Below are 23,866 nucleotides of genomic sequence, written 5' to 3'. Positions count from 1 at the left end.
AGATTCCAAAATATTAATATCCAAAAAAAGGGTAATAGATATTGCCCTCTCACTGAGTCGTAAGCAATGAGGGTGCTAGAATTGGAAAAAACTAGGAAAAAAGAAAAATGAGGATAACTAATGAAACTAAACTTATATGAAAAAGCAAGCTTATAACAAAAGATCATACAAATTAGTAGTTACATACTAGTCATGGGGATGTAAAGTGTAGCATAAGAAATACAGTCAATAATTGTAATAGTTATGAATCGTGTCAGGTGGGTACTAGATTTATTGGGGCGATCATTTTGTAAGTTATATAAATGTCTAATCACTATGTTGTACACTTGAAGCTAATATAATATTGTATGTCAACTATAATTAAAAAATTTAAAAATCATTTAAAAAATCCATTAAAAATATCAAGAGCTTTAAAATAGTAAATTAATGTGAGATTATAATTTTAAATACAATGCTTCTCAAAGCAAGGTTTTGCTTAAGCAAAGGCCATTTCATGAGTGTGATAAATTGATTTTTAAGAAAAAAAATCCATATTAAAAAGAGGCTCTGAGGAGGGTCAAATATATGGTGATAAATGGAAACCAAACTTTTGGTAGTGAACATGCTATATAGCATATGCAGATATCAAATTATAATGTTGTATACCTGAAATATAAAATGTTATTAACCAATGTTACCTCAATAATAAAAGGGGCTTCTATATAACTAGAGAATTATTTTCAAACTCTATTCACATTTTAAAATTTTGATTAAAAAAGAAAATGCTTTTTTTTGTATGAAAATGAAAGATAAATTATTCTTGCTTTAAAGTCCCTCATTATAGAACTTAAAATCTCAAATAGAAATATCAGTTGAATAATCTTTAAATTTGCATGTAATTCATCACTGTAGGAGTAGATTATAGTCAGGCTCTGTTAACAGAGAGTTTAGGAAACACAAGGTTGCTCACAACAAATCTATCCCATGCTATTGTTAAAGCTTCGTTTTAGTTTAACTTCCGTCAATGCCATTCGTGGATATATTTTGGTATATAAGTGATATTGTTTTTCAAAAGTCGGCAGAAGAGTTCTTCACAGCTCAGCTGCCTGAATAAAGTTCAAGGTTTGGTGCATGTGGTCAGTGTTTTCAGTATGCTTTGAAAGACAGGTGACTAAAGATGCACTTTGACAACGTTTAAAGCTGGTAAGTCCAAATAGCCAGTACAGTTGTGCAGTCAGCCTTGTTATCTTTACATTCAGCATCTAAGCTGCTTCTTTACTTCTAGGGTATGGGGGCCCAGGATAGGTCACCCCAAGATATCCCACAATGGGATATTATTTTGAATTAAAATCACTTGAGAAGCAGCAGAGTGGAAGGAGTTCTGACTCTCCTCTGTCTCTCTAAAAGCAAGAAATAAATCTATGTGATTGGTGCCCTTCTTGTTCCAGAGAGTTGAGAGGTATACTTATCACAAAGTTAAAAATCCAGAGTTGAAAAGCCTATATAAGCAAACCTTGAAATGCTTTTACCAATTTACTACCTAAGGCCAAACCTTGCTTAGATTCCTTTCCCACGAGCACTAATTTTCTTTGTCCTGTCAATTTCTCACAAATTTATTGTCTAAAGGTACAAAAATGTGCCTGGTTCAGTCATTTATTTGTCTCATTTTATGATCTGAGTATCACATTGTGATTTTCCCATGTGCACGTTATTAAATTGGTTTTCTTCTTGTTACTCTAGCCTTGTGTCAACTTTATTATTACTCGTCCAGCCATAAGAACTAAAGAGGCATAAAAGGGCAGGCATGCTCCCACTTCTCCAACAGTTTTGGCTAACCAGCCAGGAGACTTCACTGCTGGGAAAAACTGCCTTTTCCTGGGACCATGGCAGCTAAGAGATCCTTGGGGGAAAGTTGACAATGAGAAGATAACAGGTAAGCTTTTGCTTACCTTGTCAGCCTCCCAGATTCTCTATCTGCAGGGTCCCATGGAAAAAAAGGTGATGAGACTTTTATTCTCTCTTTTTAAATTTAGAGTAGCAGGAGAGTTAGAGAGCTCCACCCACTCCTGCTGCTTCTCAAATTATTTTAGTTCAAAATAATCAATATGCCATTGTGGGATATCTTGGGGTGGCCTACCCTGGGCCCCAACAAGGGCTTTCCTTTGCGGCTGATTAATATTCCATTGTATGAATATACCACCTTTTTGTTTATCTATTCACTAGCTGGTGGACATTTGGGTTGTTTCCACTTTTTGGTTGAGTAATGCTGTTATGAACATTCGTGCACGTTTGTGTGGACATATATTTTCCATTCCCTTGGGTACAGATCTTGGATTGGAATTGCGGGGTCATATGATAACTTTATGTTTAACTTTTTGAGGAACTAACAAACTTGTCCACAGTGGCTACACCATTTTCATTCCCACCAGTAATATATGAGGGTTTCATTTCCTCTACATCCTCAACAATATTTGTTATTTTTAAAAAAATTCTAATAGATGTGAAGTATTATCTCATTATAGTTTTGATTCAAATTTCCCTAATGACTAATGATGTTGAGAATTTTTTCATGGGCTTGTTGGCTATTTGTGTATCTTTGGAGAAATGTCTATTCGAATCCTTTGCTCACTTAAAAAAATGGGGTTATTTGTTATTTCATTATTGAGTTGTAAGAATTCTTTATATCTTGTGGGTACTAGATCCTTATCAGATATATGAACTGCACATATTTTCTCCCATTCAGTGGGTTTTCATTCTTGATAGTGTCTTTTGAGACACAAAAGCTTTTAATTTTGATGAAGTCCAATTTATTTTTTTCTTTGGTTAATTGTGCTTTTGGTGTTATATGTAAGAAACTGTTGCCTACTCCAAAGTTACACGGATGTATACTTTCTAAGAGTTTTATTGTTTTAGCTCTTACATTTAGGTCTTCGATCTATCTTTATTTTGAAAGCAAAAATACCATCAATTTTCCTTACAAACTGTGCCTTTTTCTCTTGAGGCTTTTCCTCAAATCTCTTTAAAGGCAAAATCTATCAACATAGAGATAATAGGAACTACCTCGATTTGCTGAATTCAAAAGGAGCTGGCAGTTTCAGGAAGGTCCTTCTATAGCTTTACAATGATAGCTCTTCCAATGCCTAAATGATGCTGCAGAGCAACTTCTGCATAAGAGAGATGTTATACCTCCCAATGTCCCTCTCAGCTGCCATCAGAGTCCCACTAACATCCTTTTTAGAAGTGAATATTGATACTACTTGAATTTGTCATCTGATGTCCTAGCCTGTTACTAGTAGGATTTTACTTAGTAGGACTTTATGGTTAAAGGGTTACCAGCCAAAAGATATCTTGAATCAAGAGTTAACACACATAGAGAAAAGAAAGAACACTGTGAAGCAAAACTAGAATTCAGTATATCAGAGTAAAATGAAAGATACAAAATAACTGAATTTCATATAGATAACAAATTCTATGTGTAGTTTAAAATATGTACTCTATATAAGAAGATAAGAAGCACATGATTATGTTTTCTTACCTTTTGAACACTGAACCTTAGGATCTCCTTCATATAAGTAGGCAATAATGTCAATAAAGTATAAAAAGTCCAGTTGTAAGAAAAATGTGCAGCAACAATAGCCCAAAGTGGCAGAGATTTCAGCATGGGTATCCATGGTACTGATTTTTGTGAAGAAAGCTGAAAAAAACAAGCACAATTAGGATAAACTACAGCTATGTTTATGCTATGTTTAGATCTATATCTTCTTAGCCAAAATTCCATCTAGAACACATTTTCTGCCTTGATTAGTAAATTCTAGATTTTAAACCAACTCTTTTAAAATATTAAACAGTAAGAGAGCCCATTTCAGATTAGAAGAACAACAGAAAAGTAATCTTAGTATAATGTTAACCTCAAACGCTCTTTACGAATGTCAGAAGTCACCTACAGTATTGATTTCACCATCTATAAAATAGAGAATAGTTTCATAATCAAATTCAAAGGTTGGCATAAAGAGAAAGGTGACTGGAAGTCCTATTAGAATTTATATTTCATTATCGAATTTTTATTCAATTACAGTGATTTATATGGACTGTGCAATAGGTTTTTTTATGTAGCTAAATGGAGTAATGTCCTTCAAAGTAGGGTGTAAGCACCTGAGGGGTATGCAAGATGATCTACAGGGGTGTGGAGTGATATATTAGAACTTCTACCTATACTCACTTTTATTCTAAAAAAAGAAATTAATAACTCTATTAATATTTAATAAATAGGTTGGCCCTGGAGTATGCCAGATGTATAAGAAAAACAGCAAAATGGAGTTGATATTGTCAGGAGAGAAATCTAAAATGGAGTCAGGAGGCCTTCAAAAAGCTGAGTTAATATACTCACTTCTTGTGAAACAATTTTTGAACTGGGCTAAACCAAACAGCTATATCCTGATACAGCTCCTGGAACTGGCTCTGTATTACTAAACTATTAAAATATGTATTTTTCACCTCGCAATAGATACAAGCAATTAATTCTGTATAGCATAGTGTAAGTCTGCTTGCCAGCACCAATCACAGTTTTTCAAAGCAATGTGCATAACTCCTTTAGAAGCCCTTCTTTTTCTGTCTTTATAAACGTTGTCCTTTTCTTTCCCCCTTTGAACATAGTCAAGTTTCTACCCAAATCTGTTTCTCCTGGATTTATAGTTACTAAAAATACCATCAAATAAAACTTTTGTTTGCCTTGCAGTTCGGTTAAAATTGATTGACACTGACAAAATCACATATTGTATGATCTCCTCAATACAAAGGGGTTAATAGTGTCCTCACTTATTTGTTTGTTCTCAATGTATTATATATATCTGCCTTTTAAAGTGAATTTATAGATTTTATTAGCCAGTTTCAATTAAAACAAATCTCACAAACTTGACAGTATCTTCAAAAGATTCTTATAAAGAGTCAACAGGAGTCTAATGATGTAAGCACAAGTGAACACTAAGAAAATAGTAGAGCTGTCACTTTTCCTCATATGAGTTCTTTGTCAGCTATCACACCAAGCAAAATAATGGCAGGCTCATCAAGTGCAACATATTCCAACATTGTTCCTATTAAGTCACATTATTATTACTAATTTTAAGTGATAAAAAGATTTTTCCTATTAAAATTTAAATTTATGTATTTACTCTTTCATCTTAGTTAATCCTTTAAAGTCTATTTTTTGTTTTATAATGTATATGTATAATATACATGTAAATAACCTATAAATAAGTAAGTAAATAAATATTCAAATTGTGCATCATTTTATTGATGCACTTTCAAGAGAGCTTGGAGACCACTGGTCTGGGGCATCAGATTATTACATTTCCTATATACCAAGGCTCTATGGCTTCTTTCTCAAAAGCTAGAGCAATCTGTTTCTGCCTTCAGGGTTCACGGTTATTTCAAAATAAGGAAGAACCAGTATTAACCTTCTTGCAGACTTCTTCCTAGGTACTTTTTATTTGACTTGGTGGCTATGCTCTTGTGTTCTCCATTGTGTATCAAAGATGCAAGAGATATAGGGGAAGAAGAGAGAGAACACTTATTCTTATACAGCAGTGGTTCTTAATTTCAGCTATACTTCAGAATCACCTTTGACACTGCAAAATTACAGATGGCTGGGCTCTACCCCAGATGTACTGAATCAAAAACAATACCTTTTGAATGTAGGGCCAAGGCATATATTTTAAAAGGCTTTACTGGTGATTCTATAGAGAAATGGTTCTCAGACTTTCCTGTACATTAGAATCACTCAGGGAGCTTAAAAAACCTGCCAAGATCACACCCCAGATCAATTAAACCAAGTTGGGGATGAGTACAAGGTAAGTGGCAGTATTTTTAAAAGAGACCCAGGGGATTTCAAATTGTAGCAAAATCTGGGGCCACTAACTGTAGAGACTAAAGAAGTCTGCAATCACCTCATCTACCCTCATCACTTGAAAAGCTCATAGCAAAGAGGAAAGATAAGGCCAGTCTACAGATTTTAGAATTTAAAGGAATTTAGAACATAGCTATTTTTATACGGCTTTAAAACTCACAGAGGAAATAAAATCACACTTCTGCATTGAAAGGTATGAGCTTATATGTATCTGACCTCTGAAAACTAAATATATTCTGAATAATGTATCTTTCTTCTTGGAAATATAAACTAGTGTGAAATACGTAATAATTTTAAGATTCCTGCTATATATACTTACACTTATTGACAGTGGTGTTTTAGAAAAATGTATGGCTCTGATAACTGCTTTTGTAGCTTTTTGCCAGAATTTAGGTATAAACTTGTTTGCACAAATAAAGCAAAAGTAAAGCAAATTTATTTAAAATTAACTTAGCTTCATTCAAAATATTGGCATATTTTCACAGTCTATAAATATTAATTGAAATTTTCATAATCTGATGTTTTTGGAGGATCACCCAACCAAGACCAGCTATAAGTGGAGAGTGACATCGGCAAGATGGCCAAATAAGACATCCCAGACTCATATGGTATCCACCTACAGACAAAAGTGCCTTTGTGGGAGCTGCAGGATCCAGCTCCATATGACAAGGGGCCTGGGAGGAGTCTTATACACCCTACATTGGGTAAAAGACATAGACCTCGGTCCCTGCTGTGAACCCTGAAGGTGGTTGTGAACCACCTTCTTGGCCGAGGTCTGGGAGCCCTTGGAGAATATTGATTTAGACAATCAGCTACCAACAAGAAAATCCTGCCATATGTGATGTGAATGGACCTTGAGGGCATTATGATAAGTGAAATAAATCAGAAAGAGAAAGACAAATACTGTATGATATAATTAAAATGTGGAATAAAAGAATGAACTTATAGAAACAGAGTAGAATGGTACTTGCTAGGGGCTTACAGGTAGGTGAAATTGTGGTCAAAGGATACAAACTTCCAGTTATAAGATGAGTAAGTTCTGGGGACCTAATATACAACATGGTGACTGAAGTTAACAATACTGTATTATGTACTTGAAAGTTGCTGAGAGTAGATCTTAAATGCTTTCTCCACGAAAAGGAAATGACGGTTATGTGACATGATGGAGCTACTGACTAACCCTAGTGTGATAATCATTTTGTAATATATAAGTGTATCAAGTCATTGCCATGTACACCTTAAACTTATACAATGTTATGTGTCAATTATACCTTAATAAAGCTGAGGGGGAGAAGACCAGCTGTATATCCAGCACGTAAGCCTGACATATGGCAGGTTCTCAATAGCTATTTATTGCATGAATAAAATTCTTACAGAGTTAGAGGTTTGGAGAGAATATGATACGTACATGTTACAGCTTGGTGTTCATCTGTAAACTAGGTAAAAAACAATAGTTTTCTTTTCTCCCAATAAGAATTGTCAGATCAATTTATAGTATTTCCACATTATGGGTTATGTTTCAGGGAAGAAAAAACTCTTCATTTATTAAAATATTCAAGTTAAAGATGAATTTTTAAATGTTACTAGGAAAAGCTATCCAAATATCCAGCGGACAAAATCCTTTAAGGTTTTACGGTAGTGCCATCTAATAGAACTTTCTATGACGATGGAAATGTTCTATATCTGATTGCCCTATTGGATATAGAACATGTGGTAACCAGTAATCACATGTGGCTATTAAGCCCTTGTAATATGGCTAGTGCAACAGAGGAATTGAATTTTTAATTCAATTAAATTAAAATTTAATAGCCACACGGGCTAGTGGCTACTGTAACAAAAGACACAGGTGTAATAATTCCTAGATCTAGAAATTATTCTCTTGCTATTGTTAGAGAAGACAGGTCAATCAAGCAATGTCCAAACACAATCTCTATGGCTTCATTATACCTAATGTTGGAAAAAACATTAAAGTTCTTATCAGAGCTCTACATTATTCTAAAATGCCACTGCTGATAAATGAAAATACAATGGGAAAGAAATTTTTAAATTGTTCAGATCATCTGCCCAGTCAACATTTGAAAGCCAATTTTCTTTAGATATTTGAATGATAATGAAATTTCTAAAGGAACCATCAGTGAGGTCTTGACTTTTGTATAGAGAATGTATCGTTAAATTTGTAATAATAGCTAAACCAGCTTTTTTTCTTATAAGTTGAAACAGAAAAGGATAAATTACAAAAAATTATTTGTTGTCATGTAATCTTATCTGTATTGTTCCAATTTTAGTATATATGCTGCCAAAGTGAGCACTATTTGTTGTCAAATGTGTTAATTTTCTAGAATATAGGGAGGGTAAGATCATTCAACAAATATTTGATATCTTCTACATGTAACTTCACACACACAAAAATGTTTTCCTGTCCAATCCAAGTAACAGCAAATTGATATAGAAATTTGCACGCAATAAATATTCTTAATTTATGGCAACTAAATATTCAAACCAAGGTCCCCATTTACTTCAGAATGTTGCCAAATTGTGTAGTCTTTCTTAAAGGTAGAAAGGAAAAGCAAAACAGTTATAAAATATACTGTTCTTCAGAATAAAGTAGAAAAAAAAAAAAAAAAAAAAAAAGACACCAATACCAGATCTCCAGGAATAAAAACCTCTGTAGGTGCAGTGGTAATGTCTTCTCACAATTTATTAAAAGAGATCTTCAAAACAGAGTAGCCTTTGATGGTCTTAAAGCACTCACTAGCATAGAACTAGTCATGAAATGGCCTTCTGAGTTTACCTGCAGAGAGCCCTGAAGATTTTATTGCTTTTTGTGACATTTTTTTTTTTTTCTAAAGATCTACAGTAGAGGAGTAAACAGATATATATAATATTATTATATATCATAATAAATGTGCTGTCCTGTGCTGTCTTCTTATTAAATCACACTCATTTAAAATATAGATAAAAACACTCTAGTTTTCTAACAACTGACATTGGAATGTAGCTATAAGATTCTATTCATAAATTACACATTTTATTTTATACTAATTAAGAAGAAAAGACAAACTTAAGACTCACTTGATAACCATTATCTAGATTTAAAATTACTTTAAAAAGTAATTTAATTTTCCACAGATTTAATCTAGAAAGAATTGGAATTTCTCAGACAAAACAAATCAATACTTCGTACATTTATTTCATTTACTTGCTCTACTTTGCCTAGAGCACACATAATAAAAATATCTATTAAAAATTGGTATCTTAATTCTGAAGGAAAAAAGTTTCTAAAATTATTTTTAAAATGTGCCAAAGTTCATACCTGATTTTTTAATGATGAAAGAATGTATTCCTTTTCATGGTGGGAGATTGTCTTGTGAGTTTCTGGTATATCACTAACTAACCAGATCCATAGAACAAACCAAATGATTCCAACCACACCTTAAAAAAGAAAAACAACAGTTAAATAAAATTAGAATATATCAATAGCAATTTTTACATGTCTTGAAAAAGTAACTATAAACTCAAAGTAAAATTGGCTTCAGTCTAGTTTTCCTTTTCAAGTTCCTTTTACAATTTTTTAATCTGATAACTGCTATCTGTATTATTTCCTATGAATTTTGAAGAGAACAGCTTTTAACAATATGGCTCTCCTATCAGGGTATATCAGACAAATCTTTTAAAATGTAATTTCCATAATCTATTATTTCCATAGGTATCTGTTATTGTTTATTGATTTGTTTTTTGTTCTGTTGCAGATAGATTTCTTGCATGAAATGTCTTCGTGGCCATCTAATATATTAAAAATATGTATCATCATGCTAATGAAAGGTCTTGGGACTAAATAACAGATCAAAACTATCAAGTAAAAGCATCCAACTTTGCTCGAGAAGAAATTTTTCAAAATATACATTTTTATACTATCCAACATGGTAATTTTGATAGTATGTATAATATTCAAGTCCTGGATTCAAAAGCACTTTTTATTGAGAAATAGTCCAAAACTGCTATCAGGTCATAACTCAACTAGATTATATCAACTTGAAAAACAGGTAAGTGTTTCAGAGCTTTGTGGTTTAGGAGATAATTACTTCAGTCAACTGGAATATATATTTTAACCAATTATGAGACTGCTATTAAATTCTGGATTTAATATTACATTATAATTTAGGTTGAATTTTTCAATAAACTTACCAAAAAGGTAGAAGACATAAGTCCAATTCATATAGAAGCAAATTATTCCAGAAAGAGGAAGAGAAATTACTGTTCCAAGCTGTGCTCCTAGAACAACAACAAAGACTTTATAAACTCTGGAGAGAATGCTGACCACTACTAGTTCAAGTTTAGACTTTCTTCAATAGGTAAAGGGGAACCACAGATGGCATCTGTCTTGAATTTATCATCAGATTTCTCATGTTAGTCTCTACACAGTTTCAAGAATCACCTTAAAATATAAATTGGATAATGGCTCTTTCTTGATTAAAAACCTCTGATGTCTCCCCATTGTATCTGGGAAAGAAAAAAAAAATTCTTTCCTATGGTCCGTAAGGCCTGATATAATCTGGCTCTTGTCTGTTTCTCAAAGCTCTTATACCATTATTCCCTTTTTTCATTATGTTCTAGCCACCCACAGTGGTTTTTCATTTCTCTGAACCCTTATGTATTTCCTGCCTGAGGGCTCTTCTACGTACTGTTCTGATCAGCTGGAAGGCTCTTCTTTCTGCTCTTTGCATGACTGGTTCATTCTTATTCCTCAGATTTTAGCTTAAAAGTCACTATAGAGAGGACTTTCTCAACCACTATATTTCGAAGCAGTCAGGTCAAAAAGTTTTCATTCAGTTAATGGAAGAAAGGGTAGAAGTTCTTATGTGATCCAGTAGAACTGAAATGCACACATAAAGCTCATGCTATCTCACCTACAGGTCAAAATGATGGCAAATAAATGCATAGAAGAAAGATATAAGAAAAGAGGTGTTGAGAGTTATATGTGCATGAGACAATAAAATAAGAAATCACAATTTAAGGACAAGTGTTCAATTTTCCAGACATTAGACTTTAAAAAAAAGACAGCATTCTCTATACCAACATCTGAAAAGGCAACATGTTTTGAAATAAATGATGGCAAATGAAGAAAATGACATTAGTCAATTAAGCTACACTACTATGTACAGTTGCACCAAAGAGAAAAATTAATCAAGTCATACTCCCAAAACTTAATTTTCTCCCAAAGGAGGCATCAGAAATTGCATGATTCCGGTGTGCAGTCAGTCGCTTTTTCTCCAAGGCTGATATGTGCATAACAAATTATAGTAAAAATGTTTATAATAGTCATCTCACCTGCATATGAAATGCTAAGAAGCCTGCTTCTTTCAAGAGGGGGAGCCCAAGAAGACCACATGGCATGCATGGCTGGAAATGTGACACCCTGACGAAGGAAAAACGATATTTCTGGTGAAGTATAGGTAGTTTTGTTAATGTTTTAAATTCAGTTGAGTATTTTGTTGCAAGAGAAATTTCTGGATAAGAATCAAACAAGAATTAGGTTCCACGAAGTGATGTGTCTTTACAGTGTTAAATGAAAATAACTTATGATGGAATACTTCAAAATCTGAACAAAGATTTGTGGATTTTTGTCAACTGGTTTGAGAACTACAAGGTAAGGGTTACAATAAATCTAAAAAAATGTACTGAATGATGACATAAAGGTATTTATTTCAAGGTTAATTTTACTCTTTCACTTCATTAATGGCCTGAATAAAATGTGAATGTTAGCAACACATAACTTAAAAATACTGAGCTAATACTTAGGGATACTGGAAGAAAATTCAAATGGTCTGACAAAAAAAGGATAGATTTAATTAGAGTGTTTATAGTCTGTTTTTTTCTTTCTGGTGATATCTAGCCTCATAAATATAAAGAGGCATTAAACAGAGGAGGCAGGAAGGCTCACAGAAACTTGGAAGAGAAGATGCTGCAGGAGAGTGGAAGGGCATAGGGTTTGGTATATTCAAAAGAGTGGATTCACAGCTCTATTTGGCTACTTACTAACTGTATAGCCTCAGAAAGGTCAGTTAATCTCCCTGAACTTCAGTTTCTTTATCTGTAAAACAGAAATAATACCCCCTATTTTGCATGATTGTTGTAAAGATAAATGGTAGCTAGTGCTATTATTAATGAGAGAATACATGCTTTAATACTTTGTACTTTCTGTTGATTCTTTCAAAAACAAAAAACAAAAAAAAAAAAAAGAAAGAAATACCAGTGGAAGGCAAAAATGATTTAGGCAGCATTCTAAATCAGTATGAATCTGTATCATGAAGCATCCACAGGAGGAGTCATTATAGAATAAAACTTAAAACGTTTGGTAATGTCCACAGAGATTACATTGTGGAAAACTTTATTATAAAACCCTTGAGACAATACAGGTATATTTATAGAGAATTGGATGCCAGGGCTGAAAGAAGCTGACCTAAGTTTATGGATGAGGCAATGTACATGTGATACATATTGGAGGAATAAAGAAGGACAAAAGAACCTAAGAATAAACACAACATAAATTCTATTGAAATAAAGCAGTCACTTGAGATAGCAGTAGTAATACAATCAATATACTATAATACTAAATCAATAGCATTTAGTATTGAGAAGTTAAAATATAGGAATTCATTCAGCAAGGAGTTTCAGTATCTGGGTCAGAGAAAATATTCTATAATAAAGTGTACTTTACTGAGGTAAGGAGAAGAGAAACCTGGTAATACTAGGGTAATTTTTATTTTGTAGTCAAGGGGGGTTTGTTTAGTACACTCCTATTTGATAAGGACAAAATAAGAATATTCAAATGAGTGATAAAAGCTTAAATTTAAAAAGTACTTGACAATTTCTAAAGTATTCTAGCAATCATTATTCAATCTGAGCTGTGACTGAGAATGGGGCAGGTATTTTAGTCTCAATTTTAAAAAATGATGGAATTGCGGCCTAGCGATTAGGACTTAAAGTATCACTGTTAAATACAGTGAAGCTATTATTCAAAGTCTACTTTTATGACTCTAGTTAGTGTTTTTCCAAAACAGCATTATACGTTATTACCTAACATTACCTTCATGGTCTACGCCAAATCCATTTTCTAATAATTTTCCTAATTAAAAAATAAATCCCTATTATCTTCCAATGTTAATTTTTGGTTCATATTCATACCAAAGAATGATATCTTTAAGAAGACAAGAAAGCAATATAGGGTAAAAAGAAAAACAGAAGAGAAAAACATTACCTCTCCTAGACCTTCTAGTGCTCTGAGTACAATGAGAGCTCCAACTCCGACATCTGCAGCAATGGGAGTTAACAGGGTGAAGACAGTAGTGCCGAGGACTCCAAATCCTAGCAGCAGTTTCCCCCCCATTTTTCTGGCAATATATCCTCCAGGAATTTGTGTGATGATGTAGCCATAAAAAAAAGAACCAAGAATCCATCCTTGAGTTTCTGCATCCCAGTGGTACCTCTTACCCTATAAAGAGTAGGAAGAAAAAAAAATCAACCTTTTAAGACATTGATTAAACAGCTCCTTTAACTTATTGGCATGTAAGTACATATGAATATAATTTAGAACCATTGTTTTAGGCTACAGAACATGCAAGCTTTCTACAAGGTATCTGAATCACATGATACAGAAATGGAGTTTCTAGAAGTAAATGGAAATTAACTGATTCCCTGACCCCCAACATCTTCTTTCATCTTCAGCTGAAAATGGTATTTAAGGTGGTAGGTTTAGCCATGTTGGTGTTAGTCAGTTTTCCTGGGTCTCTCCTATGTATATAGGAAGTATACATGCTATTAAACTTTTATTGGTTTTTCTCCTGTTAATCTCTATTTTATTACAAGAATGTCTAGCTGAGAACCCAGAAAGGTAGAGGGAAAATTATTTTTCTTCCCCTACAGAGCAATAGGCTATGCCACATGGCCTAGGTGCGTAGTAGGCTACACCATCTAAGTTTGCGTAAGTGCATTATATGATGTTTGCACAATGACAAAATCGCTTAATTATGCATTTCTCAGAATGAATCTCTGTTGTTAAGTGGCACATGACTGTATTTAAAGTGTGTAAAACTCAATTCTGAACAAATGATGAACACACACTTATCAACTCTACTATAACACAAGGCAGGCAAAATAACTTTAATAACTCAGGTTAGGCAACCATACATTTTGGAAAAGAATATACTAAGAAATTGACTTGATCTTATTTTTCATCCTGCAGTTGAGATTATCTATACTCTCCTGCAACAAGTAGCCTTATAAGAAAATAGTGATTAAATAATAGTCCCATAAAAACTATTTAACAGCATCTAAAACAATCAAATTTTCTGATATGAGGGAGGAAGAAATTTTCTTCTTCCCTCCTAGGTTTTCCAGCTGGTCTAATAATTAAATCTACATGAGACACATTAACAAGAAAAAATAACCAAATTTAATTATATACTTATGTAAGAGAACCCCATATACATGAGAGAGTCAGGGATGGAAAGGAAAAATGAGGTATATGTGACCTTTTGAACTCAGGATAAGGTAAGGCACCTTGGGGCTTCAGAGGGGAGGAAGGTCAATGTAGGATAAGAAGAACAGATGTTTAGTAATTAGAAGTTAGCCCCGCCCTCGAGATTGATCATAAAACTATTTCTAGTTGTCACTCTTTTTATCAAGTTGTCGCTCTTATTAAGACCCTTAATTTAAATTATTTAAGGGAGATATAAAAGTTTCTGAGGCTGCAGCTCAAAATCACATGCCGAAGTGACACATCTTAGGGTGGCCTGTTCCGAACTCCTTCAGTCCTGCCTTTGAAACTTCCTGAGAGGTTTCACATTCCATAAGTTGGGTGGAAAGATTGTTCTGTATCTCATTAAACTAATCTCAGTCTTAAAAATAGGTCAGTTCAGTTAAGCAGTTTTCATTTCATTTCAGGACCTGGCAATGCCAGTGGGTTCCCAAAGTTAGGCCTATGATACAAGCAATCAGGTATTTAATAAGAGGTATCCCTATGGAAACAAAAGAAAAAACGATGGTTAATGATTGAAGCAGACTATAATCCCAATTTCTGAGGTCTGAAGGCAGGCAGTCAAGAAGATTTTTAGATGTCTAGCTTGAAGCATCTTCAGATGAAGTGAAGGCAAGCAGTGACAATATGATAGATTTTCCTGGTTTCAAGTTTGAATGTCTCTGGTGATCTTTCTGCAACAGGCATGAAGATTGTCCAAATGTGAGCTGTTGAGGCGATTCCTCTGAAGTTTGTATCAGGTTGTCCCACTTGCATGGCTTTGGGAAAAGGGCAGTTTTAGTTCTCAGTTGCAAGTCACAGGATAGGAGAAAAACTGGAAACATTAGCTTGGAGAGTCATAGACAGCTATTAGAGAAAACTAGAATTCATGATCCAGTCCAGTTTACAGGTAAGAACAAAATCTCAAAAGACAATGAATAGCACTAGAATTGAATATCCACAGAGATGTATTACTGAAACATAATTTTTTCTCTCTGTAATCACTCTCATTTTTACCAAAGATAGGCAAAGTAAGACTGATTTATTTGCAAAATAAGTCGCTTCAATAAATTTGGTCTGATTATTTGTGTAAGTCCAACAAGGATAGTAATGAATAATATAGGCTCTTTTAAATTCGGAATTTTTCATAAGGAGTCTTCAGATTGAATTTAAAAGGCCAGAAAAGCCAAGGCACGGACTTGCCATCAGAGGTCGCCTATAATACCTACAGATTTAGGTGAGTTCTTTTTTCGAGGTCCCTAAAATATCTCGAGGTTCTTGAACCAGCCAGGAAGTGACCTTCTTTATTCACCTGGTAAGGCTGCTGGGAACCCTGTAAACAAGATACCAGGCAGATATTTCCAAGGTTTTTATTGGCTTCCATATGTCAATCTTAATTCTTTAAAGCTGTCTAGTCATAGCTGAGTCTATGCACGTCTCTCTTAAATACGACATCCCAGTCAAAAGCTTGGAAATATAACCAGTTTCCATTTGTGTCCTGTTTCATGAACAGATTCTTATTAAACTTATACAAATAACAATATTGCCATGAAAATGAGGATACTGCTAGCACTTTCCAAATTCTGGTCCTGGACTTCTGTTTCTTCTAGGTTATTGAACTTGGTGGTGTCTAGCCTTTCATAATATTCTTGTATAATTCTTTGTACTTCTGTGGTGTCCGTGTTAACTTCTCTTTCATTTCTGGTTTTATTTATTTGAGTCTTTTCTCTTTTTTCCTTAATGAGTCTAGTCAGAGGTTTGTCAATTTTGTTTATCTCTTCAAAGAACCAGCCCTTTGTTTCATTAATTTTTCCTATTGTCTTTTTATTCTCTACTTCATTTACTTCTGCTCTGGTTTTTATTTTTCCTTCCTTCTACTGACTCTGGGCTTCGTTTGTTCTTCTTTTTCTAGTTCTTTAAGGTGTAATGTTAGATTTTTTGAGATTTTTCTTGTTTCTGAGGTAATGCTACAAACTTCCCTTTTAGTATCACTTTTGCTGCATGCCACAAATTTTAGTATGTGGCATTGTCATTTTCATTTGTTTCTATGTATCTTTTGATCTTTTATTTCTTCTTTGACCCAATAGTTGTTCAACAGCACGTTGTTTAATCTCCATATACATGTTTTTCCAGCTTTCTTCTTGTAGTTAATATCCAGTTTCATTCCTTTGCAGTCAGAAAATATTCTTGGTTTGTTTTCGATTTTCTTAAATTTATTGCGACCGTCTGTCATTTGGGGATGGAAATTCTATAAATATCAATTAAGTTCATTTGCTCTAATGTGTCATTTAAGGCTGATACTTTCTTGTAGACTTTCTGTTTGGATGATCTATCCATTGCTGACAATGGAATATTCAGGTAACCTACTATAATTATATTTTTGTCAGTTTCTCCTTTTAGGTCTGTTAGTAATTGCTTTATTTTGGTGCTCCCAGGTTGGATGCAGATATGTTGATAAGTTATGTCTTCTTGATGAACTGTCCCTTTAATCATTATAAAGTATCTATCTTTGTCTCTTATTACCTTTTTTTTCCTCTCTTAAATTCCCCCCCACCCCCACTCACTTCCACTCCTGACCTATGGATGTTGCCATTTCTCTTTTTTAAGAACTGAATCTCTGAAGGTAGGGTGTCTCCTCCCACATGCTCGCGGCATGCACCTGGGGCCTGGCGCACCCCGGGTATGGTCCGTGGCTCCATCTGGGGCATGAACCCAGGACCTTCTGGGTGTAAAGCAGACGTGCTAACCATTACACTATGGAGCCACCCTCTTATTACCTTTTTTATCTTGAAATTTATTTGTCTGACATAAGTACTGCTATACTCGCTTTTCTCTGGATGCCATTTGCTTGAAGTGTCATCTTCCACCCCTTCCTTTTGAGCCTGTTTGTTTTTAGAACTAAGATGAATCTTCTGCAGGCAAAGTATAGTTAAATTTTGTTTTTTAATCTATTCCACTACTCTGTGCCTTTTTATCAATAAGTTCAGTCCATTTATATTTAGAGAGATTATTGAAATATAAGGACTTACTACAGTCATTTTATCTTTTGTTTTCTGGTTGCTCTGTATCTCTACTGTTTCTTTCCCCTCAGATTCTATCTATTTTAGTTCGGCAGTTTTCCATGATTTTTGAATGTTTTCTCTTTTTTTGTTTTTTGTCTCAGTTCTGGATTTTTGTTTTGTGGTTACTTTCAGGTCTGTGTAAAATGTCTCATACATACAATAGTCCTTTTACTTCTGATTGACCTTCATCTTCATTCATCCGTTCAATCCTTTTCCATGAGTACTCATACCAGATAACCAAGAGTCACTAAGCCCGAGAAACTTGTTTCACAAATATTTTCTCCTGCTAATCTAAATTTAGATTAGGAAAAAAAGAACTCTCACCACTTTGCTTCCACTGAACTCTGCAGGTAGAGATCCAGGCGTCTGACTTTGCAAGAATTCTTATCTTCTTTTTTCCTGGCTCATGTTAAAAATCCTGAAATCTTTCTACAGCAGTAGCTTCAAGGTGAGCAGTGCCCAGCCGGTGATATATTCTGTTCATAGTGCAAATTGTGTGGGAGGAAGAAATTTTCCTCTACCATCAAGATTCTTTTGACTGGACTAATAATTAAATCTATATGAGATAGATTATCAAGAGAAAATAACCAAATTTAATTACATACATATAAATGAAAACTCTGTATACGTGAGAGGTTCAGAGACAGAAAGGTAAAATGAGATATATATGGCATTCTGATCTAGGGATTAGGTAAAGTCCCAGAGGAGAGGAAGGTCCCTGCAGGACAATAAGAAAAGCAGATGTTCAGTAATTAGAAATTTGCCCTGCCCTACAGCTAGATCACAAAAAGTTACTTCTGCTGATAACTCTTATTTGGGGCAAGGCCCCTAATTTAAATTCTTTAAGGGAGAGGTAAAAGTTTCTCCTGAGCCTGTAGGGTCTTGATTGCCTTCAGCTCAAAATAATTCACATGCCAAAATGGCACACGTTGGGGATGCCAATTCTGAACCCCTTCACTGGTATGCCAAACAGGTTTTTCCAAAGTTTCTTCAAAGATGATATGTTTATAGAGAAAATGACAACTTTTCAAACAGATCAAGGCATATTACACACACCACACACATCACGACACAGCAGCAATAGCTATAGTTATAAGTTGCTGTCCAACCGGTTCCTGAGAAAACACAAAAGAAAGTGATTCAGAGTGTACATGAAGAAAGGTCTGTAGTTTCTATAGGAAGAAGAAAGACCTTTCAATATTTTTATGTAAATGAATTTTAGGATTAAGATTGTTTGCTTAAAAACAAGTACTTACGGTTTGATTATGGAGAACTTTATTGGAAGCAGAATGCTCTGTACACTCCTTGGAAGTTCTATTATCTATTAAAGTTGTATTTGAATCTACCATATCCACTAATGCAACACTCAGATTCACACGTAATGCATAGAGAACGAAGAAACCAAAAAAGGCCAAAACTGCTAAGTTGTAACGAGCAGAGCAGCACACTGGAGCTGAAACAAAGATTGGGGAAAAATTTTGTTAAAAGAATAACCAGAAAAATAATAACTTAGGTGATATTGTCTAAATCAGTAAAAGGTTACTTTTTAGAAGTGTACAAATTAATAAATCATGAATACTTTTCTGAGAATATTAAGCATATCTAAAAACATTTGTCAAAAAAGATTTGTTCCCAGTTTTTAAGGGAGAGGTATCTGTAGTTTTGATAAACATTTAACACCTGAGAGCCTGCATTGTTAAGTAGTTTCTTAAAACAAGGAGGCAATAGCTTTATCAACTTTGCTTCGAAAAATTTCCAACCCAAAGTCAATACTGAACCCCTAATCCCTGTCGGCTTGCAAAGATATGAAAAAAATAGGTAAGGGGGTTTAATGGCATCACTATTTTTAAAAAAGCTATCAGAAACATGGCCAATAAGCACTTGAGTACTTACTACAACATAGCATGTATATACCACTGACTATAGGTCAGTAACTATCTTATTGTAAATGTAGCACAGCACAAAAAATTTACTGCTGAGGATAGGGCATGAACCCCTTTTTAATAAATTTCTTATCTTGAAACATATCCTCAGAGGCTGGGTTTGAATCAAATGCTGTGATTAATAATTAAGGCTCTCCTAAACTAAATGTATTTAAGAATCCAGAAGCAGACTTGCAGAATCTATGACAGCTGCAGCATCTGTGACAGTTACTCAGTTGACCATGCTTAAAGGGTCCACAGCCATAAGTGAATGAACCACAATGACCAAAAAAAAAAAGGAAGGCAGAGTAGGTTGGAGGAACTAATGAGAGAAGATCATGAGAGAGGAGTTTGACTTATTTTTAACTCTAATTGCAGCTTATGCACATATTTTCTTCTTTTATTGAGTTGCATAATGGATGAGGAAATGGGAATTCAGGAAGGGTAACTGACTCCTTAGCGACAAAGAGAAAATGGCTACTTCAGGGTTTTACATCTTTAGGTTTGGTAAACACTGAGAGTTTGATAAGTATCTGTTTAAAAATATATTTCATTTGGTGATGACAAGTTAAATACATATATACACACGTGTGTGTCTGTATGTATGTGTGTGTGTTTTCCCCTACTCAGGAATCCTGGTGTTTTCACTGACCTAATCTCAAACAAGAATACAAAGGTTTTGGCGCTGATTCAAAATGACTAATTCATGGTGAAGCGTTAACGAATAGGGCACAGCGACACTTAGGTACATATTAATATAATAATAACCCAACTCACTTTTCTATAAGTCCACAGGTACATAAACAACTGCTATCATTTTTCCACTGGGCAAGATTTACATCTTTTGAGAGAGAACTTTCCATTTGGCATGCAGTAAACATGAGTTCCTTTCCTGTTAACTCTGGAGAAAGTTATGACAATAAGATAAAGTGCTACAATATATGTATAACAAGGGACAAAAGAGTCACATTAATCTGCGTGTGTCTGTGTGAACTATTATTAATTATTACTGCTTTTTCTGGATAGTAGGAATTGAGGTTATTTATCATTTGTGAGAAATTAGGGATTGGTAAAAGTAGTAAGAAGTTGTCAGAGAGTGGAGGTGTGACGTTTCCAGGGAAACATACACGATTGCCAAGTCAGTACACACCCATAAAAAACTGGTGGGAACAATCTGTCTTAGTGTGTGATATTGAAAAACTGCACACTTGTGCTCAGAGGTAGGCACTAGGGAAGACGATAGGGCACTGTGATGGAGGTGGTGACAAAGCATAGGGCAAATGAATTTAAAGTACTGGCAAGAAAATAAAGTGTTGGACTGTGATTCTGATCCAAGAAAAAAGTAAAATGGAGATGGCTAATGGTTTAGGAAAATGCACACTGGAATATAAAAGCTCTGTGAGGACAGGAGAGAAGGAACTTGGAGTCCAGAGAACTGATGAGTCATGGTATTGGATGAGAAGTCACTCAAGATGATGGCAGGATTTAGAGTGTAGAAGATGGAGATGTGTTGGGTGGCAAAGCCTTTGATGAATGAAGCAAAGTGCCAGGAAGTGGGTAGGAGACACACAACGTAGGGGAAAATTAGTGTAGTCCAAAGTCATTGAGAGTGGAAAGGTAATTGTAAGTATCTATGTGGAATAAGGAGGAGTCAATCCCATCAATTAACACATGGCAAGAGAAAATTATCACCCCTTGAGAGAGTAGTGGGGAATGAGAATGGTATGCCCAGGTCAGGCTTCTGTTGAAGCAAGCAGGTGCAGGTGGTGAGGCAAGGCTGGTAAAAACCTGAGGATATCAGGCATTTATTCGCTTCTGAAGGGTTTGCAATAAAGAGGTATAGGCCTGGGTGAGGAGCAAGTAGATACTGAACAGTGAGGGGCTGAGGCTGAGATGGAAAACCCAGGGTTAAGGGCACTGACCTAAGCAAAAGTGATGATGACTTTTTTAGAGGAGGATGGGCACTAGCCCTAGTGAGCCTCCTTGGCCAGGGAATTGCTTTAAAAAAAGATTTCCTATCTAAAATGGATAAAATGAGTTTTATCCTACCTGGTCTTATCCTACCTTAGGTATTTAATTTCTGATAAACTCTTATCTATTCGTAGCTTCTGAATTAATATTCATTTACATGAACACATCAAATTCCATTAAAATGGACTCAGTTACTTTAATATTAAAACTGATTTTCACCACATGACCTAAGGCTATTTCCCTTCATTCTGCAATATGGTTGCTCTCTAACAACACACCATGCCCATATCTTATATTTAAGACTATACTCACATACAAAGCATATTTGTGAAACTCAATGCTTGTGTAACTGAATACTGAATGTAAACCACCCTGAAAAGAATAGATGCAACCCCTCAAAAAAACCCCAAAACAAAACCAATAAAAACAAAACAAAGGATGTACCATTTTAAGTTAGAAAATCACAAGTTTCTATAGAGTTTGACAGTGAAGAATGGGGTCCTCATTTTGTGGTGCCCAGATTCTCTGAGGAATACAAAATCCAAATGATCTTCATTGATGATGATGATGATGATGATGATGAAGATAATGATAATATTAATAACTAACACTTATTATGTGCCAAACTCTATTTTAAGCACTTTCTATTAGTTTATTTAATCTCCACAATAACCCTATGAATCAGATAGATTATCTTCTCTAATTTATAAATAAGGAAAGCATAAGAGGTTAAGTAATTGCCAAACTCACACAGCTAGTTAGTGCATCTGGGATTGGCAATTAGGCACTGTGGCTCCAGATCTGTGGTCTATCCTTAAACATAAATATCTTAGAAGATCTAAAGCTGATTTCTCCAACAAAAATAAGCATATTTTTGATGCAACATTATTTTGAAAATCCACTTAATTGAATACATGATACATCTCATTCCTACAAAAGTAAACCTTCATTGGTGGAAAGTGTGAGGAATAAAGAATTTTTATGTGAGAGGGGAAGCTTCCTTGACTAATTCCTTCCCTTCCTTCTATCTCAATGGGGCAGAAAAATCTATAGACTTCCTGTTGTTTATCAGCATTGAGCCACCCTTCCCCCATCATTTTGGTGTGCACCTCCGAAATCCACCAGGCTAAGTACTAAAACCAAATGCTTAGAGGTAGGGTTACTGAGAATTCTGTCATATTATATCAACCTGAGAGGTACTAATTCCTAACACTAAAGAAACATATCCTAATTTAAGCTCTCTCAATAAAGAAACACTATGCATACTTTAAAACCATGTCCTCTTATTCATGGTCGAGTGGGGAACTTTTACATTTGTGAAGGGTTAAGTAAAAATGATTAAGCATTTTGCAAATAGGAATTTCTTTGATATAACACTAATGTTGCAGTTTTACATCAAGGAGGGAGGCTGGGACTAAAATCCAAGAGAACTCTGAGGTTAGTCCTTAATAGAGCTAAATGCAATCTTTGGGAATTTAACTTCTTTGGCCTTCAAGTATTTCTACATAAAATCATGTGCCACCAGATGGTCGTTAGTTTCTAAGGTCTTTTAAGTGCTATAAAATTTTACAACTGACATTTTATCAGCCTTTCTTTAAAATCAAAACTATTCACTTAGGCATAAATAAGGTACAGCTAATTTCATATCAGTTTGTTTCAGAAACAAATGTAAAATAAAAATAAAATGTACATAAACATATGCACCGACCTTAGAGACTGTCTGATCATAATTGATGCTCATTCTGATAAAAATCAGCACTCTTCCCCTGCCTCCTGCTACATGCTGGTTCCTGGAACAGGCCATTGTCCTGACCCAGTCAAGTATGTAAAACGTTTGTACCTGGGACTGGTCACTAAAGGTACCTGTGACTACCCCATCCTGTTCTATATAATTTTCTGGCAACTACCAAGCAGCACAGGGATCCATTTCATCTTGTAGCCACCCAAAACGTGCCTCTGATGTAAGTTTCCCTTAGTAAACTCTATTAATTACCAGACTGGAGTGACTAGCCTAATTCTTCAGTCTTTCCATGCCCTGTGCTTAGGGAGGTAGATTTTCAGTCCCAGGACCTTTCCCTAAGTCTGAATATACTGACATGGATGGGAAGTTGTCCTTTATTTTTTATTAAAAAAAATTTTTTAAACACCCATACTTTCTTGAACATGCAAAGTGGATATACAGAACATAATTTAATTTAAAAATATAACTAAGGGTCATATCATTTCTCCTATCAGATTGTATGTGGTAGATATTATTACTAAAGCTAGGACAAGGGGCACTACTGAGAATGAGAGTAAAAGGAGGCCCCTGGCACCTCTTATAAAGTTGTTATACCCATCTTTACCTTTTCCATCTCTCTTTTCCTGGTGCTCCTTTCTTGTCCTCCTGCTCACAGCATCCCAGACAAAAAGCTTAATTTAAAATATTGTTGACTAATGCAAGATCCTATAATTGTAGGCTCCTCTTCCCTAGAACATTTATTCTATTTTAAATAGAAAAAAAAAAAAAAAGCGT

The 23,866-nt window shown here is 34.6% G+C and overlaps 1 protein-coding gene across 4 annotated transcripts in view; it reads right to left on the bottom strand.

Moving 5' to 3' along the window:
- The window catches only part of SLC17A5 (solute carrier family 17 member 5), a 48,621-nt gene that overhangs the window by 20,229 nt on the left and 4,526 nt on the right, over window positions 1-23,866 (bottom strand). For 2 of the 4 annotated variants that reach the window (XM_015600605.2, XM_006926379.3), the window contains exons 2-7: window positions 18,715-18,911; window positions 13,140-13,373; window positions 11,210-11,297; window positions 10,067-10,153; window positions 9,195-9,313; window positions 3,515-3,673 (exon numbers count right to left, since the gene is read on the bottom strand). In XM_015600605.2, coding sequence (XP_015456091.1) covers window positions 3,515-3,673; window positions 9,195-9,313; window positions 10,067-10,153; window positions 11,210-11,297; window positions 13,140-13,373; window positions 18,715-18,911 — 884 coding nt within the window. Of the gene's footprint in view, window positions 1-3,514; window positions 3,674-9,194; window positions 9,314-10,066; window positions 10,154-11,209; window positions 11,298-13,139; window positions 13,374-18,714; window positions 18,912-20,157; window positions 20,244-23,696; window positions 23,835-23,866 lie in introns of those variants that run through there. The other 2 variants (XM_006926380.3, XM_006926381.3) reach the window with 2 other exon arrangements.

The sequence above is a fragment of the Pteropus alecto genome, unplaced genomic scaffold (genome assembly GCF_000325575.1).
Source record: "Pteropus alecto unplaced genomic scaffold, ASM32557v1 scaffold7, whole genome shotgun sequence".
Classification (NCBI taxonomy): Eukaryota; Metazoa; Chordata; class Mammalia; order Chiroptera; family Pteropodidae; genus Pteropus; species Pteropus alecto.
The sequence above is the reverse complement of the archived record's forward strand: the minus strand, read 5'-3'. Positions and strand labels throughout refer to the sequence as shown.